Source organism: Nannobrachium achirus, assembly GCF_963921795.1.
Source record: "Nannobrachium achirus genome assembly, chromosome: 7".
NCBI lineage: Eukaryota > Metazoa > Chordata > Actinopteri > Myctophiformes > Myctophidae > Nannobrachium > Nannobrachium achirus.
Window position 1 is genome coordinate 13,025,197 of NC_137816.1, and position 24,523 is coordinate 13,049,719.

Consider the following 24,523-nt stretch of genomic DNA (forward strand, 5'->3'; position numbering starts at 1 on the left):
CATATTTTGGAGACACTAGCCCTTACCCGTTCAAAGATATGAGCTCCGAAATGATGTGCAGTGTGTGGGTTATGGGATGTGCACTGTGCACACAGTATATGAGGGATGGAAAGTAACTTTAACTGGTGCTTGCATGCTAATATGTAGGAGCATCAATGTAAGAAATACCCGGTCCATTTAACAGCTACAGAGATACTGTGTACCGATCTGCATGATATTTGGACAACATCTGTAACAGGGCCAGAACCCCCCCCCCCCCCCCCCCCCCCCCCCCCACTACTATTCCAACTAGGCTGGTGCTCGTTGGGTACCGTGCCTACTTGGAATTATGCAAGTCAGGAACGAACGATGCAGGTTGGGAATGCATGCACCACCTGTTTATTCAATATCCGTTGTACTTGTTGTCAGAGAACTCGTTGTACCCTTTATTAGAGTACCCAGTGCGGTACAGAGTACTTTGGTTCTGGACAGCCACTGGTCCGACCGAATTTCCACTTGGCACAACATATCCTCGGGTCATGAAGTTGGTCGGACGACGGACGGTGCCCGAGTTGTGTTCGGGACAGAATGACACACACACACACACACACACACACACACACACACACACACACACACACACACACACACACAGATCTTATGCACCTTTATTTGAAATGTGCAGTCTGCAGACACAGATATGAACCCCATGCTGGCCTGAGCCGCCCACATACGGCTGTATTAGTAGTATAGTAGTAGGGGTGGGCGATATGTAAAAATACAATATCACGATATTTTCCCAAGCTGTATCACGATTTTATCACGATTCTTTTTCACATTGGTTTTTATGGTTATTTTTCAAGTTACTTGACAAAAACTAGGGAGGTCTAATTTGAACTTTACAAGTATGTAACTCTGACAGTATACAAATGAAACCAAATGGACCCTTACAGGTCCATTTGGTTCCATTTGTATACTGTCAGAGTTAAGTGGAGACCTTGACATTTTAATGTTTGAGAACTACTGATTTAGACCAAAATGCAGGTTTAAATTGAATTCTGCAATGAATCTCTGTATTAACGATTAAACAGGATTTCTCACAAGGCTCCCTCAATTGTATCACGATATATACGATACCTCTGAAAAGGCATATTTTGGAGACACTAGCCCTTACCCGTTCAAAGATATGAGCTCCGAAATGATGTGCAGTGTGTGGGTTATGGGATGTGCACTGTGCACACAGTATATGAGGGATGGAAAGTAACTTTAACTGGTGCTTGCATGCTAATATGTAGGAGCATCAATGTAAGAAATACCCGGTCCATTTAACAGCTACAGAGATACTGTGTACCGATCTGCATGATATTTGGACAACATCTGTAACAGGGCCAGAACCCCCCCCCCCCCCCCCCCCCCCCCGTGTGTGTGGGTTTGTGTGTGATTGTGCATGGCCTGAACAACAGCGCCCCTCCCTTAACATGTGTGGTCACAAAAGGTACTGTAGGCTAAATAGATATAGATACACCATAAAAATGCGAAAATACAGCATATGATTTGTGAAAGTGACAAACGGGCTTCACAGTTATGTCAGGTGTGTTCATATGCTAATGGTGATGCGATTTCAGATCAATTGCTCCAGCCACTGAGGAGAAACGCTGTTTCAGACAGACAGACAGACAGACAGACAGACACTCACTCACTCAGACAGACAGACAGACACTCACTCACTCACTCAGACATTCGCAAATTATAGTATAGATTGTATCGTCTCAACGATAATTATCACCACATCGCCCACCCCTAATTAGCCTATATGTGGCCTGCTTTCAGAGCCTACTGTACCACCATAACTCCCAACACTCCAGATTCTCATAGTGTCTCCCTATTTTTAGCCCTTTCTCCAGCTGTGCTCATGATTTGTAATTTCTCCTGTTAAGCTTCTGATTTCATGCACAATCACAATGCCTGCCTGATGTGCATCGCTTGTCACCACACTCGCTCAAAACAGCTACTACTACAAAAACTGTTCCCAGCAAGTGTTCCCAAGAAGAATAAGCTTCTAAATATTGATACTTGGTGCTAAACCTTCCCCTTTCTAACCCTTAATACATTCATATTCTGACCGCTAACCACACACGCATGCATGCTCTTCTCACTGTTTGCACTTGATTCTTTGTGTGATGTACATTTTAGATGTTGACAAGTTTGTACTTTTCTTATTAATGTATTTCATTTTGTGCTATGAATTTAAGACTAATTAAAATGCAGTTTAATTCCACATCCTTTTGTTTGTTCTATTGGTCTGTAGAGTTGTGTTTCGTAGAGTAGATGTCATATGGGGGCAGGTCATTGAGGGGAGGCTATTTGCAGTATGCCTATAATATTGCTTACTCTCACAGGCTTAAGTCAGCAGGTATGCCTATAACATTGCTTACTCTCACAACCTACGTTATACACAGCCTGACTGTATATACAGTATACTGGACTGTGTGGCCATGACAACACGCTGGTCTATTCTATGGTGGAGAACAAGAAGTGAGTGAGAGAACTATTATAATAGTGCTCGTTGACACCTGCCTAGGTTCCGGGGGGCTGTAAGTGGTGCTAAGCCCCTGCTGATACAAGCATTGTCCAACAGGAGTTATAGATATGCATCACCCTCTTCCTCTGTGCCTAGAGCCACGAGTGTTGCCATACAGTTTAGTACTGTCTGTAAGCCTGTAGCATACTCCTAACAAAGTCTAACTTTTTCAGCTTCAGCAGCTCTTGCCGAAATGGAACGAGTTCTGAACGTGCTTTGATATCTTTTTGTCTAAGAAATGTCACCATTTCTGGTGACGGACACTTTGGATGTCTGTGACTCTACATTCATTATTTTTTGTAGTCCCTCAGAAATAATTAAATTCTAATATAAAATTGGCGGACCACTGTCCTGTTACTATGAAACAAACAAACAAATAAACCCTGTCGTCATGACATCAGGTCCAAAAGCCTCCCAATAAACAATGTTATGAGTCGGATCAGTGGTGCGACGTAGGTGTGTGGAACGGACATGAGCTGCAGGTTTTCATAGTAACTGCGACCTGACGGTTGCAATTACCGGAGTTGAGGGTGTTTTTTGGTCCCAGTTGAGTCGTTTCCATCCCAATAATTGCACCTCTGTAACAAGACACGGTCGGAAGGCAAATGAGGTGAAGCAGGACTGTTGGCTGTACTACCCCTTCTGACAGTCTCTGAGAGCCACATTCTCAAGCTTGATTTACATTTAGTTACGCACCGATTTCGCACCCTGAAAAGGCCAGATCTACAATGTGCTCAATGCTGCTGCACACATTGCAAGATTGTAGAACGGCTATTTTCGTATATCACGACATAGCACTCATAGCACTCCAGCCTAGGGGATATAGACTGACTTAAGACAGCTCAGACAGTGGTCACTGTGCACAGCCATCAGGACTCACATAATCGAAGGGGGGGGGGGGGTGGCTCATGTTTATAAATGTGTATTTTGGTGTTAAATTAAACTTGAATTGCTCAGGCAAAGGTGCGTGTCTGTGATTGGCTAGTTCTGGTATTTCCCATATGGCTAGTTATTAGTATAGATCCCATAAGCCTGAGGGACAGCTCAGAATTTCGCTCCACAGCGTCTTGGAATGTTTATTCCATAACTTGGAGGGAAGAAAAGTGACAGTTGTTGTTGGCATATTTGAAAAGTATTCAAGCGGCTACTAGCATGTCAGTCTGATTTAACCCATTTAGGCCTGAACACATTATGACGCAATATTTTATGCTTTCAATATAAAAAAATAGCAGATATACAAGCTCACAGCGCGGCACCGAGTGCCGCGCTGCGAGCTTGTAGATCTGCTATTTTTGAAAAAGTCGTGAAAATGTGTGCAAATCTTTGAATATATGTATTTTCAAAGCGAACGTTTGTAACTCAAATTTTGCTTCTGGGTGGTCCCTGGAACTAGATATTTTGAAATGGGGGTCCGTGGCCAAATATATATCATTTTGGGGGTCCTTCACATGAAAAGGTTTGACAACCACTGACATAGCAGTCTCTCAAGAACAGACTAACTGAGCTCCAGTTAAGTGAAAAGGACCTTTTCTTTGACGATGGCTGGCCAGATTGCTGACATAGTTTTTCCAAAAACCTTAGAAGGATTCAAAAGACACTTATAGAATCGGGACAAAATTCTAATTTTCACGATTTTTCAAAAATAGCAGATCTACAAGCTTGCAGCGCGGCACTCGGTGCCGCGCTGTGAGATTGTATATCTGCTATTTTTCAATAGTTAAAGCATAAAATATTGCGTCATAATGTGTTCAGGCCTAACTATGTACAGACACACACACACACACACACACACACACACACACACACACACACACACACACACACACACACACACACACAAACAACACGCAGGGGTGAATGCATGATCTCCTGGCAGAGATAATGGCACCAAAAAAAAGCATATACAGGAACAGGAAATGTTACGGTTAAATAACAGAGTTAGACCCGGAACAAAGAAGAAAGACAAAAGGGAGATGTTGGAGGAGTTCATATCTGGCATCCGGCAAGCTGTGTGGAAGAAGAGAAAGGGGTTCTTTGTGGCATGGGAAAACAATGGCCCTCTCTTTATTCCTACCCTGTCTGTGGTCACCCTCCCCTTCACACACACGCACACACGCGCGCGCACACACACACACACACACACACACACACACACACACACACACACACACACACACACACACACCGCTCTATGGCTGTGATAATAACATAATGCCCAGATGTTGTGTTTATGAAACTGCACAGTAATTGCAGTCTTTGCTGAAGGGACAGTTCCTGTTGAAAGGGCTGATTAGTATGTCAGAGATGCTGGATAGTTTCTAACAGCTGGTGAACATTTAATATCCTCTAACTTTCCTCTGCTTTTGTTGTTCTCTCTCTCTCTCTCCTTGCGGAGGCCGCGATGCAGCCAGTGTGAATGAAGAGGTGGATGGCTCAGGAGACAGTGAGTTGAACTTTTCCTTCAGTAACCAGTGGTGTAAAGTCACTAAGTACATTTACGCAAGTATTATACTTAACCCATTTAGGCCTGAACACATTATGACGCAATATTTTATGCTTTAAATATTAAAAAATAGCAGATATACAAGCTCACAGCGCAGCACCGAGTGCCGCGCTGCGAGCTTGTAGATCTGCTATTTTTTTTAAATCGTGAAAATTAGAATTTTGATTCTATAAGTGTCTTTTGAATCCTAAGATTTTTGGAAAAAACCTATGTTTCTATGTCAGCAATCTGGCCAGCCATCGTCAAAGAAAAGGTCCTTTTCACTTAACTGGAGCTCAGTTAGTCTGTTCTTGAGAGACTACTATGTCAGTGGTGCTCAAACCTTTTCATGTGAAGGACCCCCAAAATGATATTTATTTGGCCACGGACCCCCATTTCAAAATATCTAGTTCCAGGGACCCCCCAGAAGCAAAATCTGAGTTACAAACGTTCGCTTTGAAAATACATATATTCAAAGATTTGCACACATTTTCACGACTTTTTCAAAAATAGCAGATCTACAAGCTCGCAGCGCGGCACTCGGTGCCGCGCTGTGAGCTTGTATATCTGCTATTTTTCACTGGTTAAAGCATTCAATAATTCTAGGCCTAAATGGGTTAAAGGGGCACTCCACCACTTTTCAACCTATCTTCATATAATAGGTCCTCCTCACTAATGTTCATGATAAAATATCACCATTTTTTTTCTACTCAATTTGGGTCTCATAGGAGAGCTGTGGGTGGGTCAAATCCTTCTACCGGTGACATCATCAATGGGAAATGCAAGCTAATAGAAACTGCAGGCTTTCTATTCCTGAAAAAGTTGCAATGTTAAAGTGGAAGCCATTTTCTTTCAAAAATATTATTTAATTTTTTTTTTGTCAAACGATGATGTCACCGGTAGAAGGATTTGACAGCTCTCCTATGAGACCCAGACTGAATAGAAAAAAATTGTGCTATTTTATTATGAACATTAGTGATGACCTATTATATGAAGACAGGTTGAAAAGTGGTGAACTACTCCTTTAAGTACAATTTTTCATTACCTAATACTTCTACATCTCAGAGGCAAATTGTGTTGTTGTTTTTTTTACTTTTGTTTTTCTTCTTTTTTTTACACTCTCTTAGTCACAAATGGATAAATAAACATTGAGGATGTTACTGTGTATACACACACACACACACACTCATGTCCCAAAAATATACTAAGAAGAACGGGAGCTACCTAATGATTACTACGATTTTTGCTGCATTAAAAACATCCTTAAGCGTATGCAAGCATGCCATGCATTGCAGAAAAGAGCTTCTATAGCAGTAAACGGAACGAAACATTGTTCTTCAATTTGTGCTCTCTTCTGCTCCATCTTTCACAAATATAGCGAGATATTGGCGTCAGATATTGCTCTGTGGATTAATTTCTGCCACAGTTACATAAAAACATACATCTACAGCATGTTGAGTATGTACAGCTGGGCTGGGCATTTGCAGTGTGCAGGTAATTTTGTGTTTGCATACTTACTTTAGGTACATTTCTAGTCTTAAAGTATTGTTTTGGGGTTAAAACAAAAATGTTCTATATATTCTAATTGCGACCGGCAGGTCGCAAGTTACTATGAAATGCTCCACCAGCTGTCTGTCTGTCCGTCTGTCTGTCACGTCACTCTTTTGCCCTGCTCTTATCTCCGGCATTGTTGCCCCTATTGATTCCAAACTTTGCACACACACTCCTTGGATGGCAATTCACTCATTTCTCACATGGCCCTCTTCTGGGCCGATTCTTGCAAAACACATTTTTGGACACTGCTCCTACAGATTTTGGCCTAAAATCACACAAAGCGGTACACATTAATTAGAGATACTGTCACAGCATCTCTAAAGTCATGTCATCAACATGGATCTGTCCCATAATTTCCCATATTCCCCCCTGATTGGCTACAATTGCCTTCTAAAGTTTGTGTATGCGACCTGACAGACGCTTATCTCCCGATTAGGGAGTCTTAGTGGTAGTATTCATTGCTTTGTTGTATTTGTTCAGTATCAGGTGTCACGTCTCTCCAGCTCTTTAGTAAACAGGAAATGCATTTTCAGGCGGGTTGCCAATATCATCAAATCGGCTTTGTAGTGTTGCAGTTCCAATTTTGTCTGATAATTGTTTTTGCTTCATCACTTTTTTATTCTCTTATCCTGCATGATTCTTTTTACTAAAGAGCTGGATAGATTGGGACTCCGGCTGTTACTGAGCAAGCACTCTATAGCAATGATGATAGTCAGAAGATATTTTAACAAGTGATTATCACTTACATACACTCACTGGCTGACCTCTACAGTAATTGGTCTCTGTAGAATTCATGTGATGATCTGTGTATCTCTCTGTGTTGCAGTATTCTCCTTCCCCTCGCTGACTAACGAAGAGAGTCTGATTGGTGTCAGTAAGCCGTTGCCCAAGCAGCTGTGGGAGGCTAAGAAGGTTGGTTCTGCTTATCTTGACATTAAGCAGTTGTAGAGTCCTGTCCTTTAACTACTTAAGCCCTATAGACTTACAGATTACGACAAATAGAGAAAATATCGGATCTGATTTTTTTATTTACTGTAATGGCATGCCCATAATGGGGACCCAGATTAAAAGTGCATTAAGCAGATGAGTGACTGCATAATATCCAGTCACTCACAGAAGGATTCGACTCCTTAACGTTTTAGGATTCTCTTCTTAAATATCGAGAGATCAACAGGGAACTGAATGTTTTATAAATGCGTGTTTGATGATAGGCAACAGATGGTCTTGACAGATAGCACTTAATCACGAGACAATTGAGATGATCCAACATTGTTTCTAGGTTAGGAGTTTATTTGCAGAATAAATCATACTTGGTCTAAATGTTTTCTTTTGGATTGACAAGACATATGAATTCCTGGAGAGTGAACTCAACTAAAAATGGGCCAGTGTGTGCCTGTAAAGCGTGATTTCCACATGATTTATCTTTGAATTTGTGAGAAATTTTTGGTTTCTCACAAGTATGTGTATTTTGGAATACCTTTTTGGTCCTGAAGGTATGAATAGCAAAAGGTCAGTTCACTCAAACGTTCATTTTTTCTTGCAGGTCCAATCCCTTGCCTCGCGACCTAAATCCTGTGAAGTGCCTGGTATCAAGTAAGTCTGAAGAGAATATATCGGTCTCTGCAGTACAGTTGTAGTTTAATCTGAGAGTCGAGAAGCATTTCTCTATGACTAATTGTTATTATTAATTGTACAGAAGAAGTGTACCGAATGCAGGAACAGAGCAAGTATTAACTTGAGGTTGGTGTGGAACCGCCAGATGTGCTTGAAAACTTTGGCTGTCAGGCCTCCAACAATGATGACAACGGACAATGTTTTTTCCTCCTGAAATAGGAAGTCTGTATGGCCATTTTCACCTCTAACCTTGTTAAAAGGAAGGAAGAATAGAGTTGTTCAAAACATCGAATTCCACTGGCATTCCTAAACTGTGATATGCAGTAAATAGCTTTGTGCTGAGGACGCCGCTGGTATGGTGTCCTCATAGAGAAGTCGGTTTAACACTGGCAACACAGCTGATGGGAATTTCTGCAGTGTCGTTGTCTACATTATGCATTTCCAATACATACCGTAGGCGTAGACTTTTATTTATTTATTTTATTTTATTATTTATCCATTCTAGACTGATTGGTCTCTAGGGCAAGAGATGGTACAGTGTAGGCATAATTTATACCCATTTTTTTACTGCTTGTTATCTTGATAGATAAAGCCTTGGAGTGCCACTATGCAGATTGTTTACATGAATCATGTTCTATGTGAAAATCATGTGATAATCTGACAACACTTTTCGTTTCTCTCTATGAATGGACAATGTACCAACCAATGTCTCTGGTTCCATTACCAATGTATTTCCCTCAGCTCATAAAAAGAAAGGGAAAGAATTATGTAATATTTCTGTATGATCGATAGGGCTGTCACGATTATGACATTTTACATGACGATTATTTGTCACTCAAATAATTGCGATTAACGATTTGTCATTGAAAATTACATTTCTGTTTGGCTTTTAGGCGTTTAAGTTGCACATGGTAGATATGCCACATAACCTAAATATACAAAGAAATTACTGACATATTTGACAACTTTATACTTAAAAAAGTACATTGATAGTGGAAATAGCCGATCTACAAGCTCACAACGCGTCGCGATGCGACGCGTTGTGAGCTTGTAGATCTGCTATTTCCACTATTTCTGACTTTTTTTTAAAATATATGAACATTTTTCAACATGGAAACGATTATGACGATTATGAAAAATAATCACGATGAATTCAAAAAATCACAATTAGACGATTATGTAATAATTGTGACAGCCCTAATGATCGAGCCTGACTGATATGACAGTCAGGTGATTATCTGATGCTTGGGGTCAGTTAGTTTGTTATCATTTTTTTAATTCCCAGTGAAGTTTACTATTTCAGCGCAGTTGGTTCACCTGTAAACTATCCTGCCTGCCTCCACTACAATTGATTGATCATTGCAAAAATCCAGTATCCATTGGGCTCTAGTATGATCTCTGTAGAGATAAAGTGTAAATAAATAAAAGCCAGTGTTTTCTAAGAGGTGTAGCACGGGGTGACATGGGTGTTCCTTGAGGACAAAGGATCATGTATGCCCTCATGAGAGAAGAGAGGAAGCCAGTTGTTGTTCTTGTGACAAGCAGGTTTGCCACATACTGTTACATGTTCTGTCCATCTGCCCGTGTTTTGATGTAATGCAGACACCAGTGAGTCACTGTTGGTCTCTCTACCGCTACAGTCTCACTGACTCATGGTATGAGCAGAGGTGGGAATAATAGAATAGAGGGAAACATGGGGAGTTCGAGAAAGTGGGAACAGAATATAGGAAAGCTCTCACTTTCTTGGAGATAATATGGATTTTTATTTATAATTCACTTTACATTTGGGTAAATCTCAAAGTGCTAATGGCCATGGAAGTCATTCTGCACCACTCATTTATACAGGACAAGTTCACCGAAGTATTCCCATTCGTTCAAATGCCTCTCGACCTAGAGCAATTCTTCTCTGAGTTAAACCTTGTGTAGTGTTGTTGAGATACTTTGAGTGACTTTTTAATCTCCAAAGAATATATATATATATATATATATATATATATATATATATATATATATATATATATATATATATATATATATATATATATATATATATATACAAAGATGTGAAAAAACAGGATTGGTGGTGTGGGCCAACCCAAAAAATCAGTGAAAAGATTTTTTTTGGCAGAGAATGAGTCAATGCCACAAAAAGACTGAATAATTGCTGAGAAATCATCCCTCCAGGCTTTGGGATACACAGGATATGGGCCAGATATTTACTGTATATCAGGGTTCCCCAATTAGTTTTCCCCAAGGGCCGAATTATGTCTAGGGTACCAAGCCGAGGGCCACAACATTGCAGGGGGCGACGGTGGTGTTGCCGCTACTCCAGTGACAGTTTTCGTCGTTGTCGGGTGAAAATCTTGTATGTCCAAAACAGTTCGTTTTTAATTTATCATTTTAAAAATGATGATGTGTGCTTGTAGATCTGCTGTTTTCACTACTTTTGTGCGACGGCCTTGTATGATTTGCGAAAGAACGTACAAATTTGGAGATACAAGATTTCCACCCGGCAACGACGATATACTAGTGTTGTTGCTGCTCTTATACCACCATTATTACTGGGGTTGGTGTGGGCCAGACAGTAGCCCCTTGAGGCCCGCGGGCCGCCTATTGGGGAACCCTGCTGTATATATTTGATATATTTGATCTATTGATTGATATCCTGTCCTTTCCTCGCAGCATATTCCCCTCTCCAGACCAGAGCGCTGGGCTGTCCCACTACCAGGGCTCCTTGAACACGGGCGGCTCCCTGCCGGACCTCAGCAACCTGCACTTCCCCTCCCCACTGTCCACCCCGCTGGACCCCGAGGACAACGGCTGCTACACCAACCTCAGCGGGGGCAGCAGCACGGGGAACCTGCCCGCCGCCATGATGCACCTGGGCATCGGCAACTCACAGGGTGAGACGTGTGTGTGTATGTATGTATGTATGTGTGTTTATACGTCAGTCGATCCCAAACAAATGTTTAACCCATTCAGAACGGGTACACATTATAGTGTATTATTTTATGCTTTAACTATTGAGAAATAGCAGATATACAAGCTCACAGCGCGGCACCGAGTGCCGCACTGCGAGCTTGTAGATCTGCTATTTTTGAAAAATCGTGAAAATTAGAATTTTGACCCGATTCTATAAGTGTCTTTTCAATCCTTCTAAGATTTTTGGAAAAAACCTATGTTTCTATGTCAGCAATCTGGCCAGCCATCGTCAAAGAAAAGGTCCTTTTCACTTAACTGGAGCTCAGTTAGTCTGTTCTTGAGAGACTACTATGTCAGTGGTTCTCAAACTTTTTCATGTGAAGGACCCCCAAAATGACATGGATGTCCATCTCAAAATATCTAGTTCCAGGGACCACCCAGAAGCTAAATTTTAGATACAAACGTTCGCTTTAAAAATACATATGTTCAAAGATTTGCACACAATTTCACAACTTTTTCAAAAATAGCAGATCTACAAGCTCGCGTGCCGCGCTGTGAGCTTGTATATCTGCTATTTTTCAATAGCTAAAGAATTTAATAAGTCTAGGCCTAAATGGGGTAAGAAGTAGTGAAAACAGCAGATCTACAAGCTCACAACGTGTCGCTTCGCAACGTGTCACTGTTTTCACTAGTTTGTGTCCCAGGCAAACGTCTAATTTCTCTTTTGGGTCTTGAGCTAAAATGTTTGAGAACCACTGTTATGTGGATGTGCTCAGGTGTGTTGCTGTTTAAACATATGGTGGTGGTTTAAATACATGCTATGCATTTGTAGTAAAGCTGTCTTTACAGTGCCATTACATCGTTCTGTCCACGCTGCACTTCTAAACACTTAAACCCTATATTCTTAGTTGACTGGGGTCCCCTTTAGGGATCCATACTTTTCCGCTTCTTTTTTTCCTCTACACCAAACCTCTTCGCCAAAAACAAAGAAAAGAAATGGCAGATCAGCTGAACGTTTGCACCAGAATAGGGATGCTAGGGTTCAAGTGGTTAAACAGACAGTGCCCAATGCAGGTCCTCTAGGGCAGGGGTTTCCAAACTTTTTTGTCTCAGGGCACCCCATGAATATTTTTTTAACCCGAGGCACCCCTACATTATAATTTTCACTCCCAGCACCTTATATTTATAGAATATCATCGTTGTCGGGTGTAAACCTTGTATGTCCAAAACCGTTCGTTTTGTATTTATCATCTATAAAATGTACTAAACTAGTGACAACAGCAGATCTACAAGCACACAACGCCTCGCAGGCGTTGTAGACCGGCTGTTTTCACTAGTTTTGTGCGACAGAGGTTTCTCCCTGACAGTAATGATATTTTAGTGATTATGTCGCGAGGAAAACGTTGAGATAACAGCCATTTTGGTTAGAACTGACTGAAAATAACTGTGTACTTCAAGTTTAAAATGATACTAAATATTTTTTCAAGTGTCCAAATAAATTCCAAATATTATCAAATTATCTCGCGTCGCGGCACCCCTGGACTGCCGTCGCGGCACCCCAGGGTGCCCCGTCACCCACTTTGAAAACCCCTGCTCTAGGGATGACACTGCAGCAAAGTCTCATCCTTAATTTTTGGGTTATTTCTCTTTGTTTCTAGGCACCATCCAACTCACTCCTGAATACAAAAAAAAAAGAAAAATAGAAATCCTTCCAATCACACAGAGCTTGACAAGAAGCCACAGCAGCATAGCAGGGTGTTAGGAGTGTGGTCCTTGTTCTGTGGTGTTGGGTCCGTTCCCATCGTGTCCCTCCTCCTCTGCCAGCCACCCACACATTAGTCCCTCTGTCTCCCAACAGCCTCCACTCTGAACGCTCCCGCCTAATCTGATCACATCCTCCCCTAAACCTCTCTGAGCCTTCCCTCCTTCTGTTTTTGTGTGTGTGTGTGTGTGTGTGTGTGTGTGTGTGCGTGCGTGCGTGCAGTGGCGTCAGTTCAGCAAAAGCTAGGGTATGGCAAAGATGGGAGTCCTCATGGAAAATAGGCATTACATTTTGGATAACACGATTCTATTGTGAAAATAGCAGATCTACATGCTCAGCGCGAGGCGTTGTGAGCATGTAGATCGGCTATTTTCAGTTACGACTTTTGTCCGTTTTTTACACAGGTTTCTACGGTTTCTTGGGCTGGATATGGCAGCCTGGAATGTTTTTTCAAGTGCAGCTAAACTTAGCATGTTAGTAAACGTGCCACAGTTAACAATAATGCATTGCACCTGTGCAGCTGACCTGCGGAACCTGGTAATATACCATTTTGTCAAGCTGGGGAGAATACAAGTGTGGAGAATATAATTATAATACCTTGTTAAAGTGACCATTATGTAACATTTTGCATTTTTTGTTATTTTACTGTAATTTAACAACATAATAACCAGCGCAGATAGACAAAGAGACATTCATGGATTTATATTTAAAAGTAGCTTTTATTTTCCCCCCTGGACCCAGGGTATGGCAGCTGCATACCCCTGCCATACCCAATTGACGCCCCTGCGTGCGTGCGTGCGTACGTGCGTGTCCTTCCATGTTGAAAACAGTGCAACTTGGCTGAGCTCCAAAGTGCCACACATGAACCTTGACCCCTCTTTTTGGCTGGCTCCAAACAGCCCTTTTATTTTGCTCTCTGTTTTCCCTCTGTTCTGTCTCTCTGCATTTTTTTCCTCTCCTCCGCTCCCTCCATCTTTCTCTCCCTGTCCGGTTGCACAATAAAGCCTAGTGTTTTGGGGCGGGGATTGGCAAATATGCTGGAAAACCTAGTACAACGAACGCACGCTCCCATCATAACTTCCATGCATTCCCCTGTTTGTCTCTGAAGACCCATATCTGCCCTGGATTCTCTCAGCTTGTTCTTTTCCTTATTAGACCTGGTCCAACGTGTTTTCATCTTTATTCCAATGTGTTTGTCAGTGCATCACACGTTGCCACAACAAAGTGTGTGACGCCGTCCAGGGACGTGCAGAGAATGTTAGAGAGGCAGGGGCTGAAATCTCTAAAAGGGCCTTTTGGTGAAAATATCAAAAATAGCAGACCTCCAAGCTCACAACGTGTAGCGCTGCGACGCGCTGTGAGCTTGGAGGTCGGCTATTTGCGGTGCTTTATACCACACTGAACTAACCATTATCAAGTCAATACTGGAGATGTGGTGTACGGCATGGATTTCTACACAGAGTGCAATTCTTTCAACCTAAGATGCTGCATTCAAGTTAAGGAGAGTTTGGACAAGGCAATTCTCTTGAATGCTGCCTTCAGGTATGGCATGGAAAGAGGGCATTTGCATTTCTTTCACCATGGCAAAAGCAGCCTTCATGGTCTTGAGAGGGCACTTTTTAGAGGCGGATAAAAGGGCAGGGGCTCAAGCCCCCTTTGATGTCTATGTGTGCACGTGCTTGCATCATACGTTGCCACAACCAGGGTTCCCACGGTCATGAAATTCCTGGAAATATTTTGAAATTAGAAAAATATTTTTCCAGTACTGGAAAAGTTTTGAAATTGATCAAGGGTCCTGGAAGGTCCTGGAAAAATAGCTATGCATTGTCTTTGGTTATTGATTTTGTTAATACCTCTGAAATGACAAATTAAACATTGGCCAAATTGTCAAATATTAGAGGCAGAAATTGTGAAAATAGCAGATCTACATGTAGATCGGCTATTTTCACAATAAAACCGTGTTATACAAAATTCCTCAACTCTTAGTGCTCGTCAGGGTGCCGGGGTCCCCAGTTCAAATCGGCCTGAAAAGGTTGAGAACCACTGTAGCATACACTGCCTGTCTTTGGGCATTACACATAGGAGTAAGCGACTCGTTATTGAGCTGAATTATTGCCATATAGTCCTGGAAATCGGGTTCAATATTCTGGAAATGTTTTGGGAAAAGTTTTGGAAATTAATTGGTAAAAATGTGTGGGAACCCTGATTACAACAAAGTGTTCACGCCGTCCTGTTTGTCGTTCCGTCTTCCCCCGACAGGCCTGTCCTCCTCCCTGAGCAACCCCTCCATCCAGGCCTCCCTCAACAACTCTCAGCTGCACTCGTCCCTCAGCAACCCCTCCATCCATTCCTCCCTGCGCCTGTCCTCGCTGTCCAGCCCGCCACCGCCTGGGGGCATGAGCAGCTCCCCGCGGCGGCGCCCCGCGCCCATCAGCCCCCTCACCCTGTCGCCCGGCCTAGAGCAGCGGCGGGGCCTGGCCAAGCAGCTGTCGCCCACCATGTCGCCCTCGCTCTCACCCATCACACAGGTACGACTGTCACACAGCCACAGGGTTCCCACGGTCATGAAATTCCTGGAAATATTTTGAAATTCGAAAAAAATATTTTTCCAGTACTGGAAAAGTTTTGGAATTTATCAAGGGTCCTGGAAGGCCCTGGAAGAAATAGCTATGCATTGTCTTTGGTTGTTGATTTACCTCTGAAATGACAAATTAAACATGGGCCAAATTGTCAAATATTAGAGGCAGAAATTGTGAAAAAAGCCGATCTACATGCTCACAACGCCTCGCGTTGCGAGGCGTTGTGAGCATGTAGATCTGCTATTTTTGCAATAGAACCGTGTTATACAAAATTCCTCAACTAGTAGACCTGTTATTGAGCTGAATTATTGTTATATAGTCCTGGAAATTGGGTTAAATATTCTGGAAAAGTTTTGGAAATGAATTGGTAAAAATGTGTGGGAACCCTGTAGCCATCACATCGCTACGACTGTCACACAGCCATCACACAGCTACGACTGTCACACAGCCATCACATAGCTATGACTGTCACACAGCCATCACACAGCTACGACTGTCACACAGCCATCACATAGCTATGACTGTCACACAGCCATCACATAGCTATGACTGTCACACAGCCATCACATAGCTATGACTGTCACACAGCCATCACACAGCTACGACTGTCACACAGCCATCACATAGCTATGACTGTCACACAGCCATCACATAGCTATGACTGTCACACAGCCATCACATAGCTATGACTGTCACACAGCCATCACACAGCTACGACTGTCACACAGCCATCACACAGCTACGACTGTCACACAGCCATCACACAGCTACGACTGTCACACAGCCATCACATAGCTATGACTGTCACACAGCCATCACATAGCTATGACTGTCACACAGCCATCACATAGCTATGACTGTCACACAGCCATCACATAGCTATGACTGTCACACAGCCATCACATAGCTATGACTGTCACACAGCCATCACATAGCTATGACTGTCACACAGCCATCACATAGCTATGACTGTCACACAGCCATCACACAGCTACGACTGTCACACAGCCATCACACAGCTACGACTGTCACACAACCATCACATCGCTACGACTGTCTGTCAAACAGCCATCACATAGCTATGACTGTCACACAGCCATCACACAGCTACGACTGTCACACAGCCATCACATAGCTATGACTGTCACACAGCCATCACACAGCTACGACTGTCACACAGCCATCACACAGCTACGACTGTCACACAGCCATCACACAGCTACGACTGTCACACAGCCATCACAGTTGTACCTACAACTGTCCCTAGTGACGCCTGCTTGTACTGTCCTGTTTTAGGGCGTTGCCTTGGATACCAGCAGCATGCCGATGGAGCCACCTCCCCCTTATCCACTGTATCAGCAGTCGCAGCATGCTGTGGGTCAGGGTCAGGGGCAGCAGCAACACCAGCAGCAACAGCAGCAACAACAACAACATCAACAGCAGCAACAACAACAACATCAACAGCAACAGCAGCAACAACAACAACATCAACAGCAACAACAGCAGCAGCAACAACATCAGCAGCAGCAACATCAACAACAGCAACAACAACATCATCAACAGCAACAACATCATCATCAACAACAACAACCTGTTTCCCCTCTGCACAATATCGCGCTTGATTTCACTGGCAGCCCTGTAAGTGTTCATGAGGCCGTCTTTGTCAAAGTCTATAGCTAAATCCCAATACTCAAATGTCTGCCTCCTCCGTCCTCCAGCATGACCTGGTAGTCATTATGCTTCCCGAATGTTAATTTGGTTTTGGGTAAGGAGACTCCCCAAGCCGCGTGGAGCAAAGATCATTGAGGATACATCAAGTGTGTTCGTGTATCCTTTGCGGATGTTTTTTTCTCCTCCTCCACATGACAACCCTCCGAGCTCCGGAGTGGTTCAGCGATGCAGCTATGTGTCACGTCATAAATGAGTGTCGTCCCTTCAAAATGACACTGCTGAGGAGTGTTCCCATTCCTTAACCCATTTAGGCCTAGAATTATTGAATGCTTTAACCAGTGAAAAATAGCAGATATACAAGCTCACAGCGCGGCACCGAGTGCCGCGCTGCGAGCTTGTAGATCTGCTATTTTTTAAAAGTCGTGAAAATGTGTGCAAATCTTTGACTATATGTATTTTCAAAGCGAACGTTTGTAACTCAAATTTTGCTTCTGGGTGGTCCCTGGAACTAAATATTTTGAGATGCGGGTCCGTGGCCAAATGCATATCATTTTGGGGGTCCTTCACATGAAAAAGTTTGAGAACCACTGACATAGTAGTCTCTCAAGAACAGACTAACTGAGCTCCAGTCCTTGCCTCATCTTCTCGCCGTGTGTGGAGGGAGGATGTGAGGAGTATGAGTATTGGGATCTGGTATAAGTCTGACTGTGTGTGTGTCTCTATTTCTCTCTCACACAAGTCTTTATTCACTGGCGCGTTATTTCCACTGTGTAAGTTCCTCAAGTAATGTGATTTGAGTTTTCATGGCTTTTTTCGGCAGTCTTCCAAAAGAAAAATAATGTCTGTACACTGGATCCAATGTTTCTAGCAAACTAGCTCAGACTGAGGAAGAGCTAGTATGTCATATTTTTGGTGGTAATCAATAAATCACTGGTGGAGCTTGATCCAGTGTGAAATTACTTTATTTTATTTTATTTCTGAAGACTGCTTTTGTCCATCAACTAGTATTTTCTTAGAATGAGTGTGCTTTGTTTACTTTTTGTTTTCAGCATCAAACAATATTATCAGTAATTGCTACATTGCGTTGGGTCGCAAAAAGAATGGGTCATAATTTCTGGGTCATTGCTTAAAATGTCTGCACCCCTAGCATAACATCATAATGTGCCATCTTGTGATTTGTGTTTTTCCCTTATGCCACTGACAGCACAACAACATGGCGGGATTCTTCAGTGACCCCTTCATGGAGTCTCAGTTCTCCAGCCGCCAGGGGAAAACCCTGCCTTATCAGGTATACATCAGCCATTTGGGACAGTTCACACACAGCCCTTAGTTTGCTATTCATGCTATGCTGGAAAGCAAGCTATGTTTTATGGTTTATGGCAGGGGTCGGCAACCCAAAATGTTGAAAGAGCCATATTGGACCAAAAAACACCAAAACAAATCTGTCTGGAGCCGCAAAAAATTATAAAAGCCTCATAAATCGTTGTTGTCGGGTGGAAACCTTGTCATGTCCAAAACTTCGTTGTGTATTTATCATTTAAAAATCAAACCTCGGTTCGAAGTGGAGCGGTGAATCTGAGCAGCTATACCCTGTGTGTGTTGCTAAATGCCTAAACTGTAAACTGTGCCTGTGAGTGAGTGGTGAGTGTGCCTGGCCTGCACAAAACAGCGCCCCTCCTTTAACTAGTGTGTTGTGTGTGGCCACTCAAGGTATTGCCAGGCTACGGACACGGCCAGCCACCCAGCCACCCAGCCACCCAGCCAGGGACATACCCACGGACATACCTGTCTATTGGGAGCGCTTTCACCGCTCCAAAAATGAACTAAACTAGTGAAAACAGCCGATCTACAAGCACACAACGCCTCGCACCGCGAGGCGTTGTGTGCTTGTAGATCTGCTGTTTTCACTACTTTTGTGCGTCAGTCTTGTATGATGGGAGGACTTTACTTTGCGAAAAAAAACATACAAATATGAAACTTGGAGATACAAGGTTTCTGCCCGACAGCGGTATGGATTTTTTGTTGTCGCCATAATAAGTAAGGATGTTATATATATGGACAACCCCCAAGGAGACAGTATTTATCCCGCTTATTACCCGGCTACTAAATAACATTTATAATTTGACTCAAAACTAAAAACAAAACAAAGTATTTCCTTGTTTACAGACGGCTGGAAGTGTTCCACAAGTGTTGCGCTGGGCGTCCTCCCAGCGCGACACGGTCGCCTTGGAAGACAAGGAAGTGCTGAATAGATAGAATCCATTTTCTGATGCTACGTCGTCAATTTCTCGCTTAAAATATTTTTAAAAACATTCTTGAGATCAACGTTTAGTTCTAAATGTCGCTGTGTGGTTGTTTACATGGCTGACATGTTGGATACGGCACTAAATTCATGCAGCGCAGCTTGACTGCAGCAGGTGCTCTGAGTCTTTGATTAGGCAGCGGTCTGTTATAGAGTGGAGCGGTCTGTTATCCAGAAATAACTGACCAATCAGAATCAAGCATTCAAACAAGCCGGGTAATAAGTCACTAATAAACGACGGTATGGTGGTATCTCCCCACAAAAGTTGTTTTGAATGAAAAAAATAAAACATAATTTAAATAAAAAATGATTGCGTCGTAATCGCGGTTATGAACTCGACGCCGCGGTATGCATTACACAACCGTGGTTATTGCAGCCAGCTCTACTAGTAGCACTAGTGACTGGTTGGTCAGTGCATGTTCAACAGGAAGCAGAAGTTGCCTATCACTTACAGTACACAATGTATATATATATTTTTTCTACAATTTATGCCTTTAGCCCATACTTTTATCCAGATTGAGTGCGACATACCGGTATTCACCAGTGTCACATCCACACCACATTATCCATCCATCTATCCATCTTCAACCGCTTATCCTGAATCGGGTCGCGGGGTTAACAGTTCCAACTGAGACCTCCAGATTTCCTTATCCTGAGCAACTTCCTCCACTCCCTCAGGGAGTATACCGAGGCGTTCCCAAGCCAGTTTGGAGATATAATCCCTCCATCTGGTCTTTGGTCTGCCACGGGGTCTCCTCCCAGAGGGACGTGCATTGAGGACCTTCCTAGGAAGGCGCTTGGGGGGCATCCGTACTAGATGCCCGAACCACCTAAGCTGACTCCTTTCCAAGTGTAGGAGCAGTGGTTCTACACCACGATGAAAAAAAAAAAAACACCACAAGGATGCAACTGGGACGTATCATCAGTGATGTAGCCTGGGGTCGACGGATGTTTCGGGTCTCGCAACATCATACCCAGGTGACCCAGCCGGGGTTGATCAAGTCCCGGCTTACGTCCCAGTAGCTATCCACGATCAGTCCTATTAGGGAAAGACCAGGGTCACTCAATGTGCTGCACCGAAACTACTCTGCCGGGATTGGGGGCAGCGCCACTCTGGCGCGTGGAAGGACTAGGCTCTATGGGTTGACTCCTGGCCGGGCTCCTCCTACGTCTCACCAGGTCCTCTCCTGCTCTCAATTTCAATTCAATTCAATTCAAAGGAGCTTTATTGGCATGAGGAAACATACGTTTACATTGCCAAAGCAAGCATCACAAATACAATAAAAACAGTTGAAAATGGGGAACATATATACAGTTGGAGGGGGTACAGCATTGAGTTAACAGAGCTATGTCGCAGTCGCATTGTGACATTCTATATATATACAGGGTACAAATAACAGCATTCTTTTCCTCAAAATGCATTTAAAGGTAGCAGCTCTGTTTCATACTGTATGTGCAGTAGGTCTAGATGTCAATCCATGGTTTGTAGTCCTTAGGGTGGTTGTGTTTCTAGCCTTCTTTTGTCGCAACAGTTCACAAATTTTGCTGCTGTGTTTGCGCATTGTTGTATTTCTCCCAGTAGATATGGGAGTTTTTCATCATTGGTCGAGTTTTCAAATTCACTTCGGGTGTGTGTAATATGTGCTCTCACCAGGTCCAGAACCTGTGCGTTGCACCAGACTCCCGATCCAAACATTCCATTCAGCTGCTGCAGATGGTTGGGCCGCAAGGGTTGGCCGGTGGTAGTACTGCAAGCTCCACTTGGGCAAGGTGGTGCTGCAGGCTCCGCTTGCGGCTTGAATGGCCCTTCTAAAGGCCTCACCATGGATTTGTTGGGCTTCTTCCTCACGGAAGACACAGGCTGGGGGGCGCTAACAGGTTGGGTTAGCGCTCCCGGGTGCCGTCTACATTCCGGCCGTCAACCGACTCTCCGGTGGTCACCAAACTATTCCTGGTTGTCACATAGTCTATTCCTATGAGTCACTATAAATAGAACTAATAATGAAAAAAAAAACATCACAAGGATGCAACTGGGACGTATCATCAGTGATGTAGCCTGGGGTCGACGGATGTTTCGGGTCTCGCAACATCATACACCCTCGCCCAGGGGTGTATATAATACCTGTTCCAAACATAATCATTAGTAGCAACCCTTCACTTTATGTATAAAATATGCACAAAGTGATGTTTTTTTTTTCCTTTTCTACTTATAATCCTTTCTCTTTCTCTCTCCCTCACTTTCTTTCTCTCTCTCTCTCTCTCTCTTTCTCTTGGTTCCCACTCTGATCTGTGAAGTTGGACCAATTCAACCTGTTGGAGAACGCCATGTGTTCCACGGCGGCGGCTTCTTTCTTCGACTCGTCGTCGCCCTCCTCCCTCTACTATTCCCAGGCAGCCCTCGCCGGGCTGGCTGGTAGCCATGGCAACTTGCAGGATCCCCTGCAGATGAGGTCCAACATGATGTTCTCCAACTGCAGCGGAGGAGTTCCCAACATCATACTGACTGGTGAGTGGTGCAGGGAGTCAGGATTGTGTGTATATTTTTTGTATAATATAATTAAGTCAATTTCTTTTGTATGGCACATTTCAAGTCAAAAGTAGCGATCATACATGTGACCTGGCGGTCGCTTATCTCCCGATTGGGGGGTCTCACTGGTATAATATGCAAGTTAATTTAATTTGTATTCGAGATCTCTGCCTGCTGATATGCCTCTGACATATAAATGGGATAAAACTTTGTGGAAACAGTAAAAAAAAAAAAAACAGCATCACCAAACCAATGCGGCCCTTCATATTGTGTCGGTAACGGTAATAGTATCAGGATTGGTTTTCAAAGCAGTGGGCGTAGGTTTGTCAGCACTGGTTTTCTACACATTCAAGCCCAGACATTGAATTTATATTTCCGCAGATGTTTCAGTAGGTGGATATAGGCTGGTGATCACTCTCACTGCAGCATTGTGGATGGGCTGAAGCTATCCAACAGTTTTTACAGTAGGTAGTCTAGCAAAGAGGGTATTCCAGTGGTCAGTAGAAACAGACAAATGCATGCTCTTACCCATGAAGCCTTGAATTCATGGAGATCTTTTAGTTCTTGTTGTATTCCTAAGACAATAATTTGATGAACCGCGGAGTCTATTCAAATGCAGGTCAATTGAGTCTCCTACTCTTAAGTTACGTTGATGATAAAACACAGATTTCGACCTGCTCACCAGGTTTCAGAGACTGTGATCCCAAGCAGAAAATGATGTACAAGTTTGCGGTGCGTCACCTCGTGCCACGCTGCAAGCTTGTTACATCTGCTATTTTTGAACATCTTTGGAAGAATCTTGAAAGTGTGAGAACTAGATCTTTGAAGGTATTTGTAGAATCGGCCTCAGGTCGGCAAAGAAACAAGTTTAACGCCATGCCCCCAAAGGAAATTTGTAGATCATGATTTCATTCAATCGTTCTATTTCTCTCTCTGTGTTTCTTTCTGTCTGTCTGTCTGTCTCTCTGTCTCTGTCCCCGTGTAGACGACTCTAACCCCAGTCTGTCAAAGGACATCAGCAACGCCCTCTCCGCCGTGCCAGAGTGTTTTGACTCGGAGGGCTGCTTCCCGCTGGAGGACGAGCTGCGCATCGAGCCGCTCAGCCTTGACGGGCTGAACATGCTCAGTGATCCAGACATGGTACTGCCAGACCCGTCTGTGGAGGACACATTCCGCAGTGACAGACTCTAAAACACGTGCGCCACACAGACTCTCACACTGTATAAACACCAGGGATTGTCGGGTTTCACTCACACACAAAGAGACACACACACACACACGAGCTGCAGTACATGTGTAGTGTACAAATCTAATTATGCATGCAGACTTATGGCCGCTGTGCATGTATCCAACTGCCACTAAGATTTGGTAAATGTGAAAAAGTAGTGATTTAACAAGTACACGTGCGTACAAACACACCCACACCCTTTGTCAGAGTAACGTATTTGTGGACGAGCGCTGTTTACAAATGCCTTGTTTAAAAATGGCTCTCACGTGTGGTCACCCATATTTGTGTACAGTTATCTCTCCCTCTCTCTCTCTCTCTCTCTCTCTTCACCACTCATTCATCATGAGCACTGACAGTCTGCTTCGTTCAGCTGAAATGTCCCAGATTCCACTGGGGTCCTGTGACCCATCAGACAGTACTCAGAGAGTACTTTCCTTTCCAGGCACAGTCCGGGAAGTCCAGTAAGGTTCTCAACCAAGACCAAGTGGTTCTCAAACTTTTTATTTTCTTTTTTTTCCCCCCCGCAAATATATTCTATCACTTTTCAGATTTCGTGAAAATAGCAGATCTACAAGCTTGTACCGTAGATCGCCTATTTTCAAATGGTTGATGCGTATATAGGGTGAAAGAGGTTAAAATGATTTTAATGCCATATTGACACATTTTGCTGGGGACCCGCCGGAACCCCCCCCTAAGGACTCCTGGGGAGCCCCAGACCCCACTTTGAGAACCACTGTCTTATAGACAGCAAGTGCAAAGCAGAGTGATCGCACAATCCAGCACCCCCCCACCCCCTCACATCATACTACTTAGCCCCACCGAAGCCATGGTTACCCTGTCACCATGACGACACACCACATCCACCCGTCGGCGTGCTGAATATCACACCAGATTTTTTAGCACTCTAATGTTTTAATTGCGTACAGCCGCTGCCTGCATTTAAATGACCAGAAACCCAGAACACGAGCATAGTTTTAGCTGCAGTTATGATTGTGAAATATTGGTGCTAGGAGAAATGTCTCGCAGCCCTCTGCCCCCCTTTGGGATATTATATAAAAGTCAAGTCATGCCATACTGTGTAACCGCAGTCTCTTAAACGATCATGGGTTGAAATGAAGACTAAAACGATCTAATTTTTTTATGTGCAGAGGATTATTTTTCAATGCACAATGCAGTTTTTTTTATACAATTTTCAACCACACATTATTTTGCCACAGCTCTACGTATGTAAGCCTCAATAATTACAGTCTGACAAGAATGTATTTTCAATCCCGAGACAAGAAAAGGGCAAACTGTTTACAAAGATGATATTTTTTAAGTAA

At 43.3% G+C, this 24,523-nt stretch overlaps 1 protein-coding gene across 1 annotated transcript in view; it reads left to right on the plus strand.

Annotated features, from left to right (window-relative positions):
* crtc3 (CREB regulated transcription coactivator 3) overlaps positions 1-23,498 on the plus strand; it is a 69,681-nt gene extending 46,183 nt beyond the window's left edge. Inside the window, exons 7-15 of the mRNA XM_080730774.1 lie at positions 4,968-5,003; positions 7,423-7,508; positions 8,140-8,189; positions 10,893-11,113; positions 15,154-15,422; positions 16,770-17,111; positions 18,349-18,432; positions 21,742-21,952; positions 22,959-23,498. Coding sequence (XP_080586900.1) covers positions 4,968-5,003; positions 7,423-7,508; positions 8,140-8,189; positions 10,893-11,113; positions 15,154-15,422; positions 16,770-17,111; positions 18,349-18,432; positions 21,742-21,952; positions 22,959-23,164 — 1,505 coding nt within the window. The 3' untranslated portion in view covers positions 23,165-23,498. The remainder of the gene's footprint in view (positions 1-4,967; positions 5,004-7,422; positions 7,509-8,139; positions 8,190-10,892; positions 11,114-15,153; positions 15,423-16,769; positions 17,112-18,348; positions 18,433-21,741; positions 21,953-22,958) is intronic.
* Positions 23,499-24,523: the final 1,025 nt, after the last annotated feature.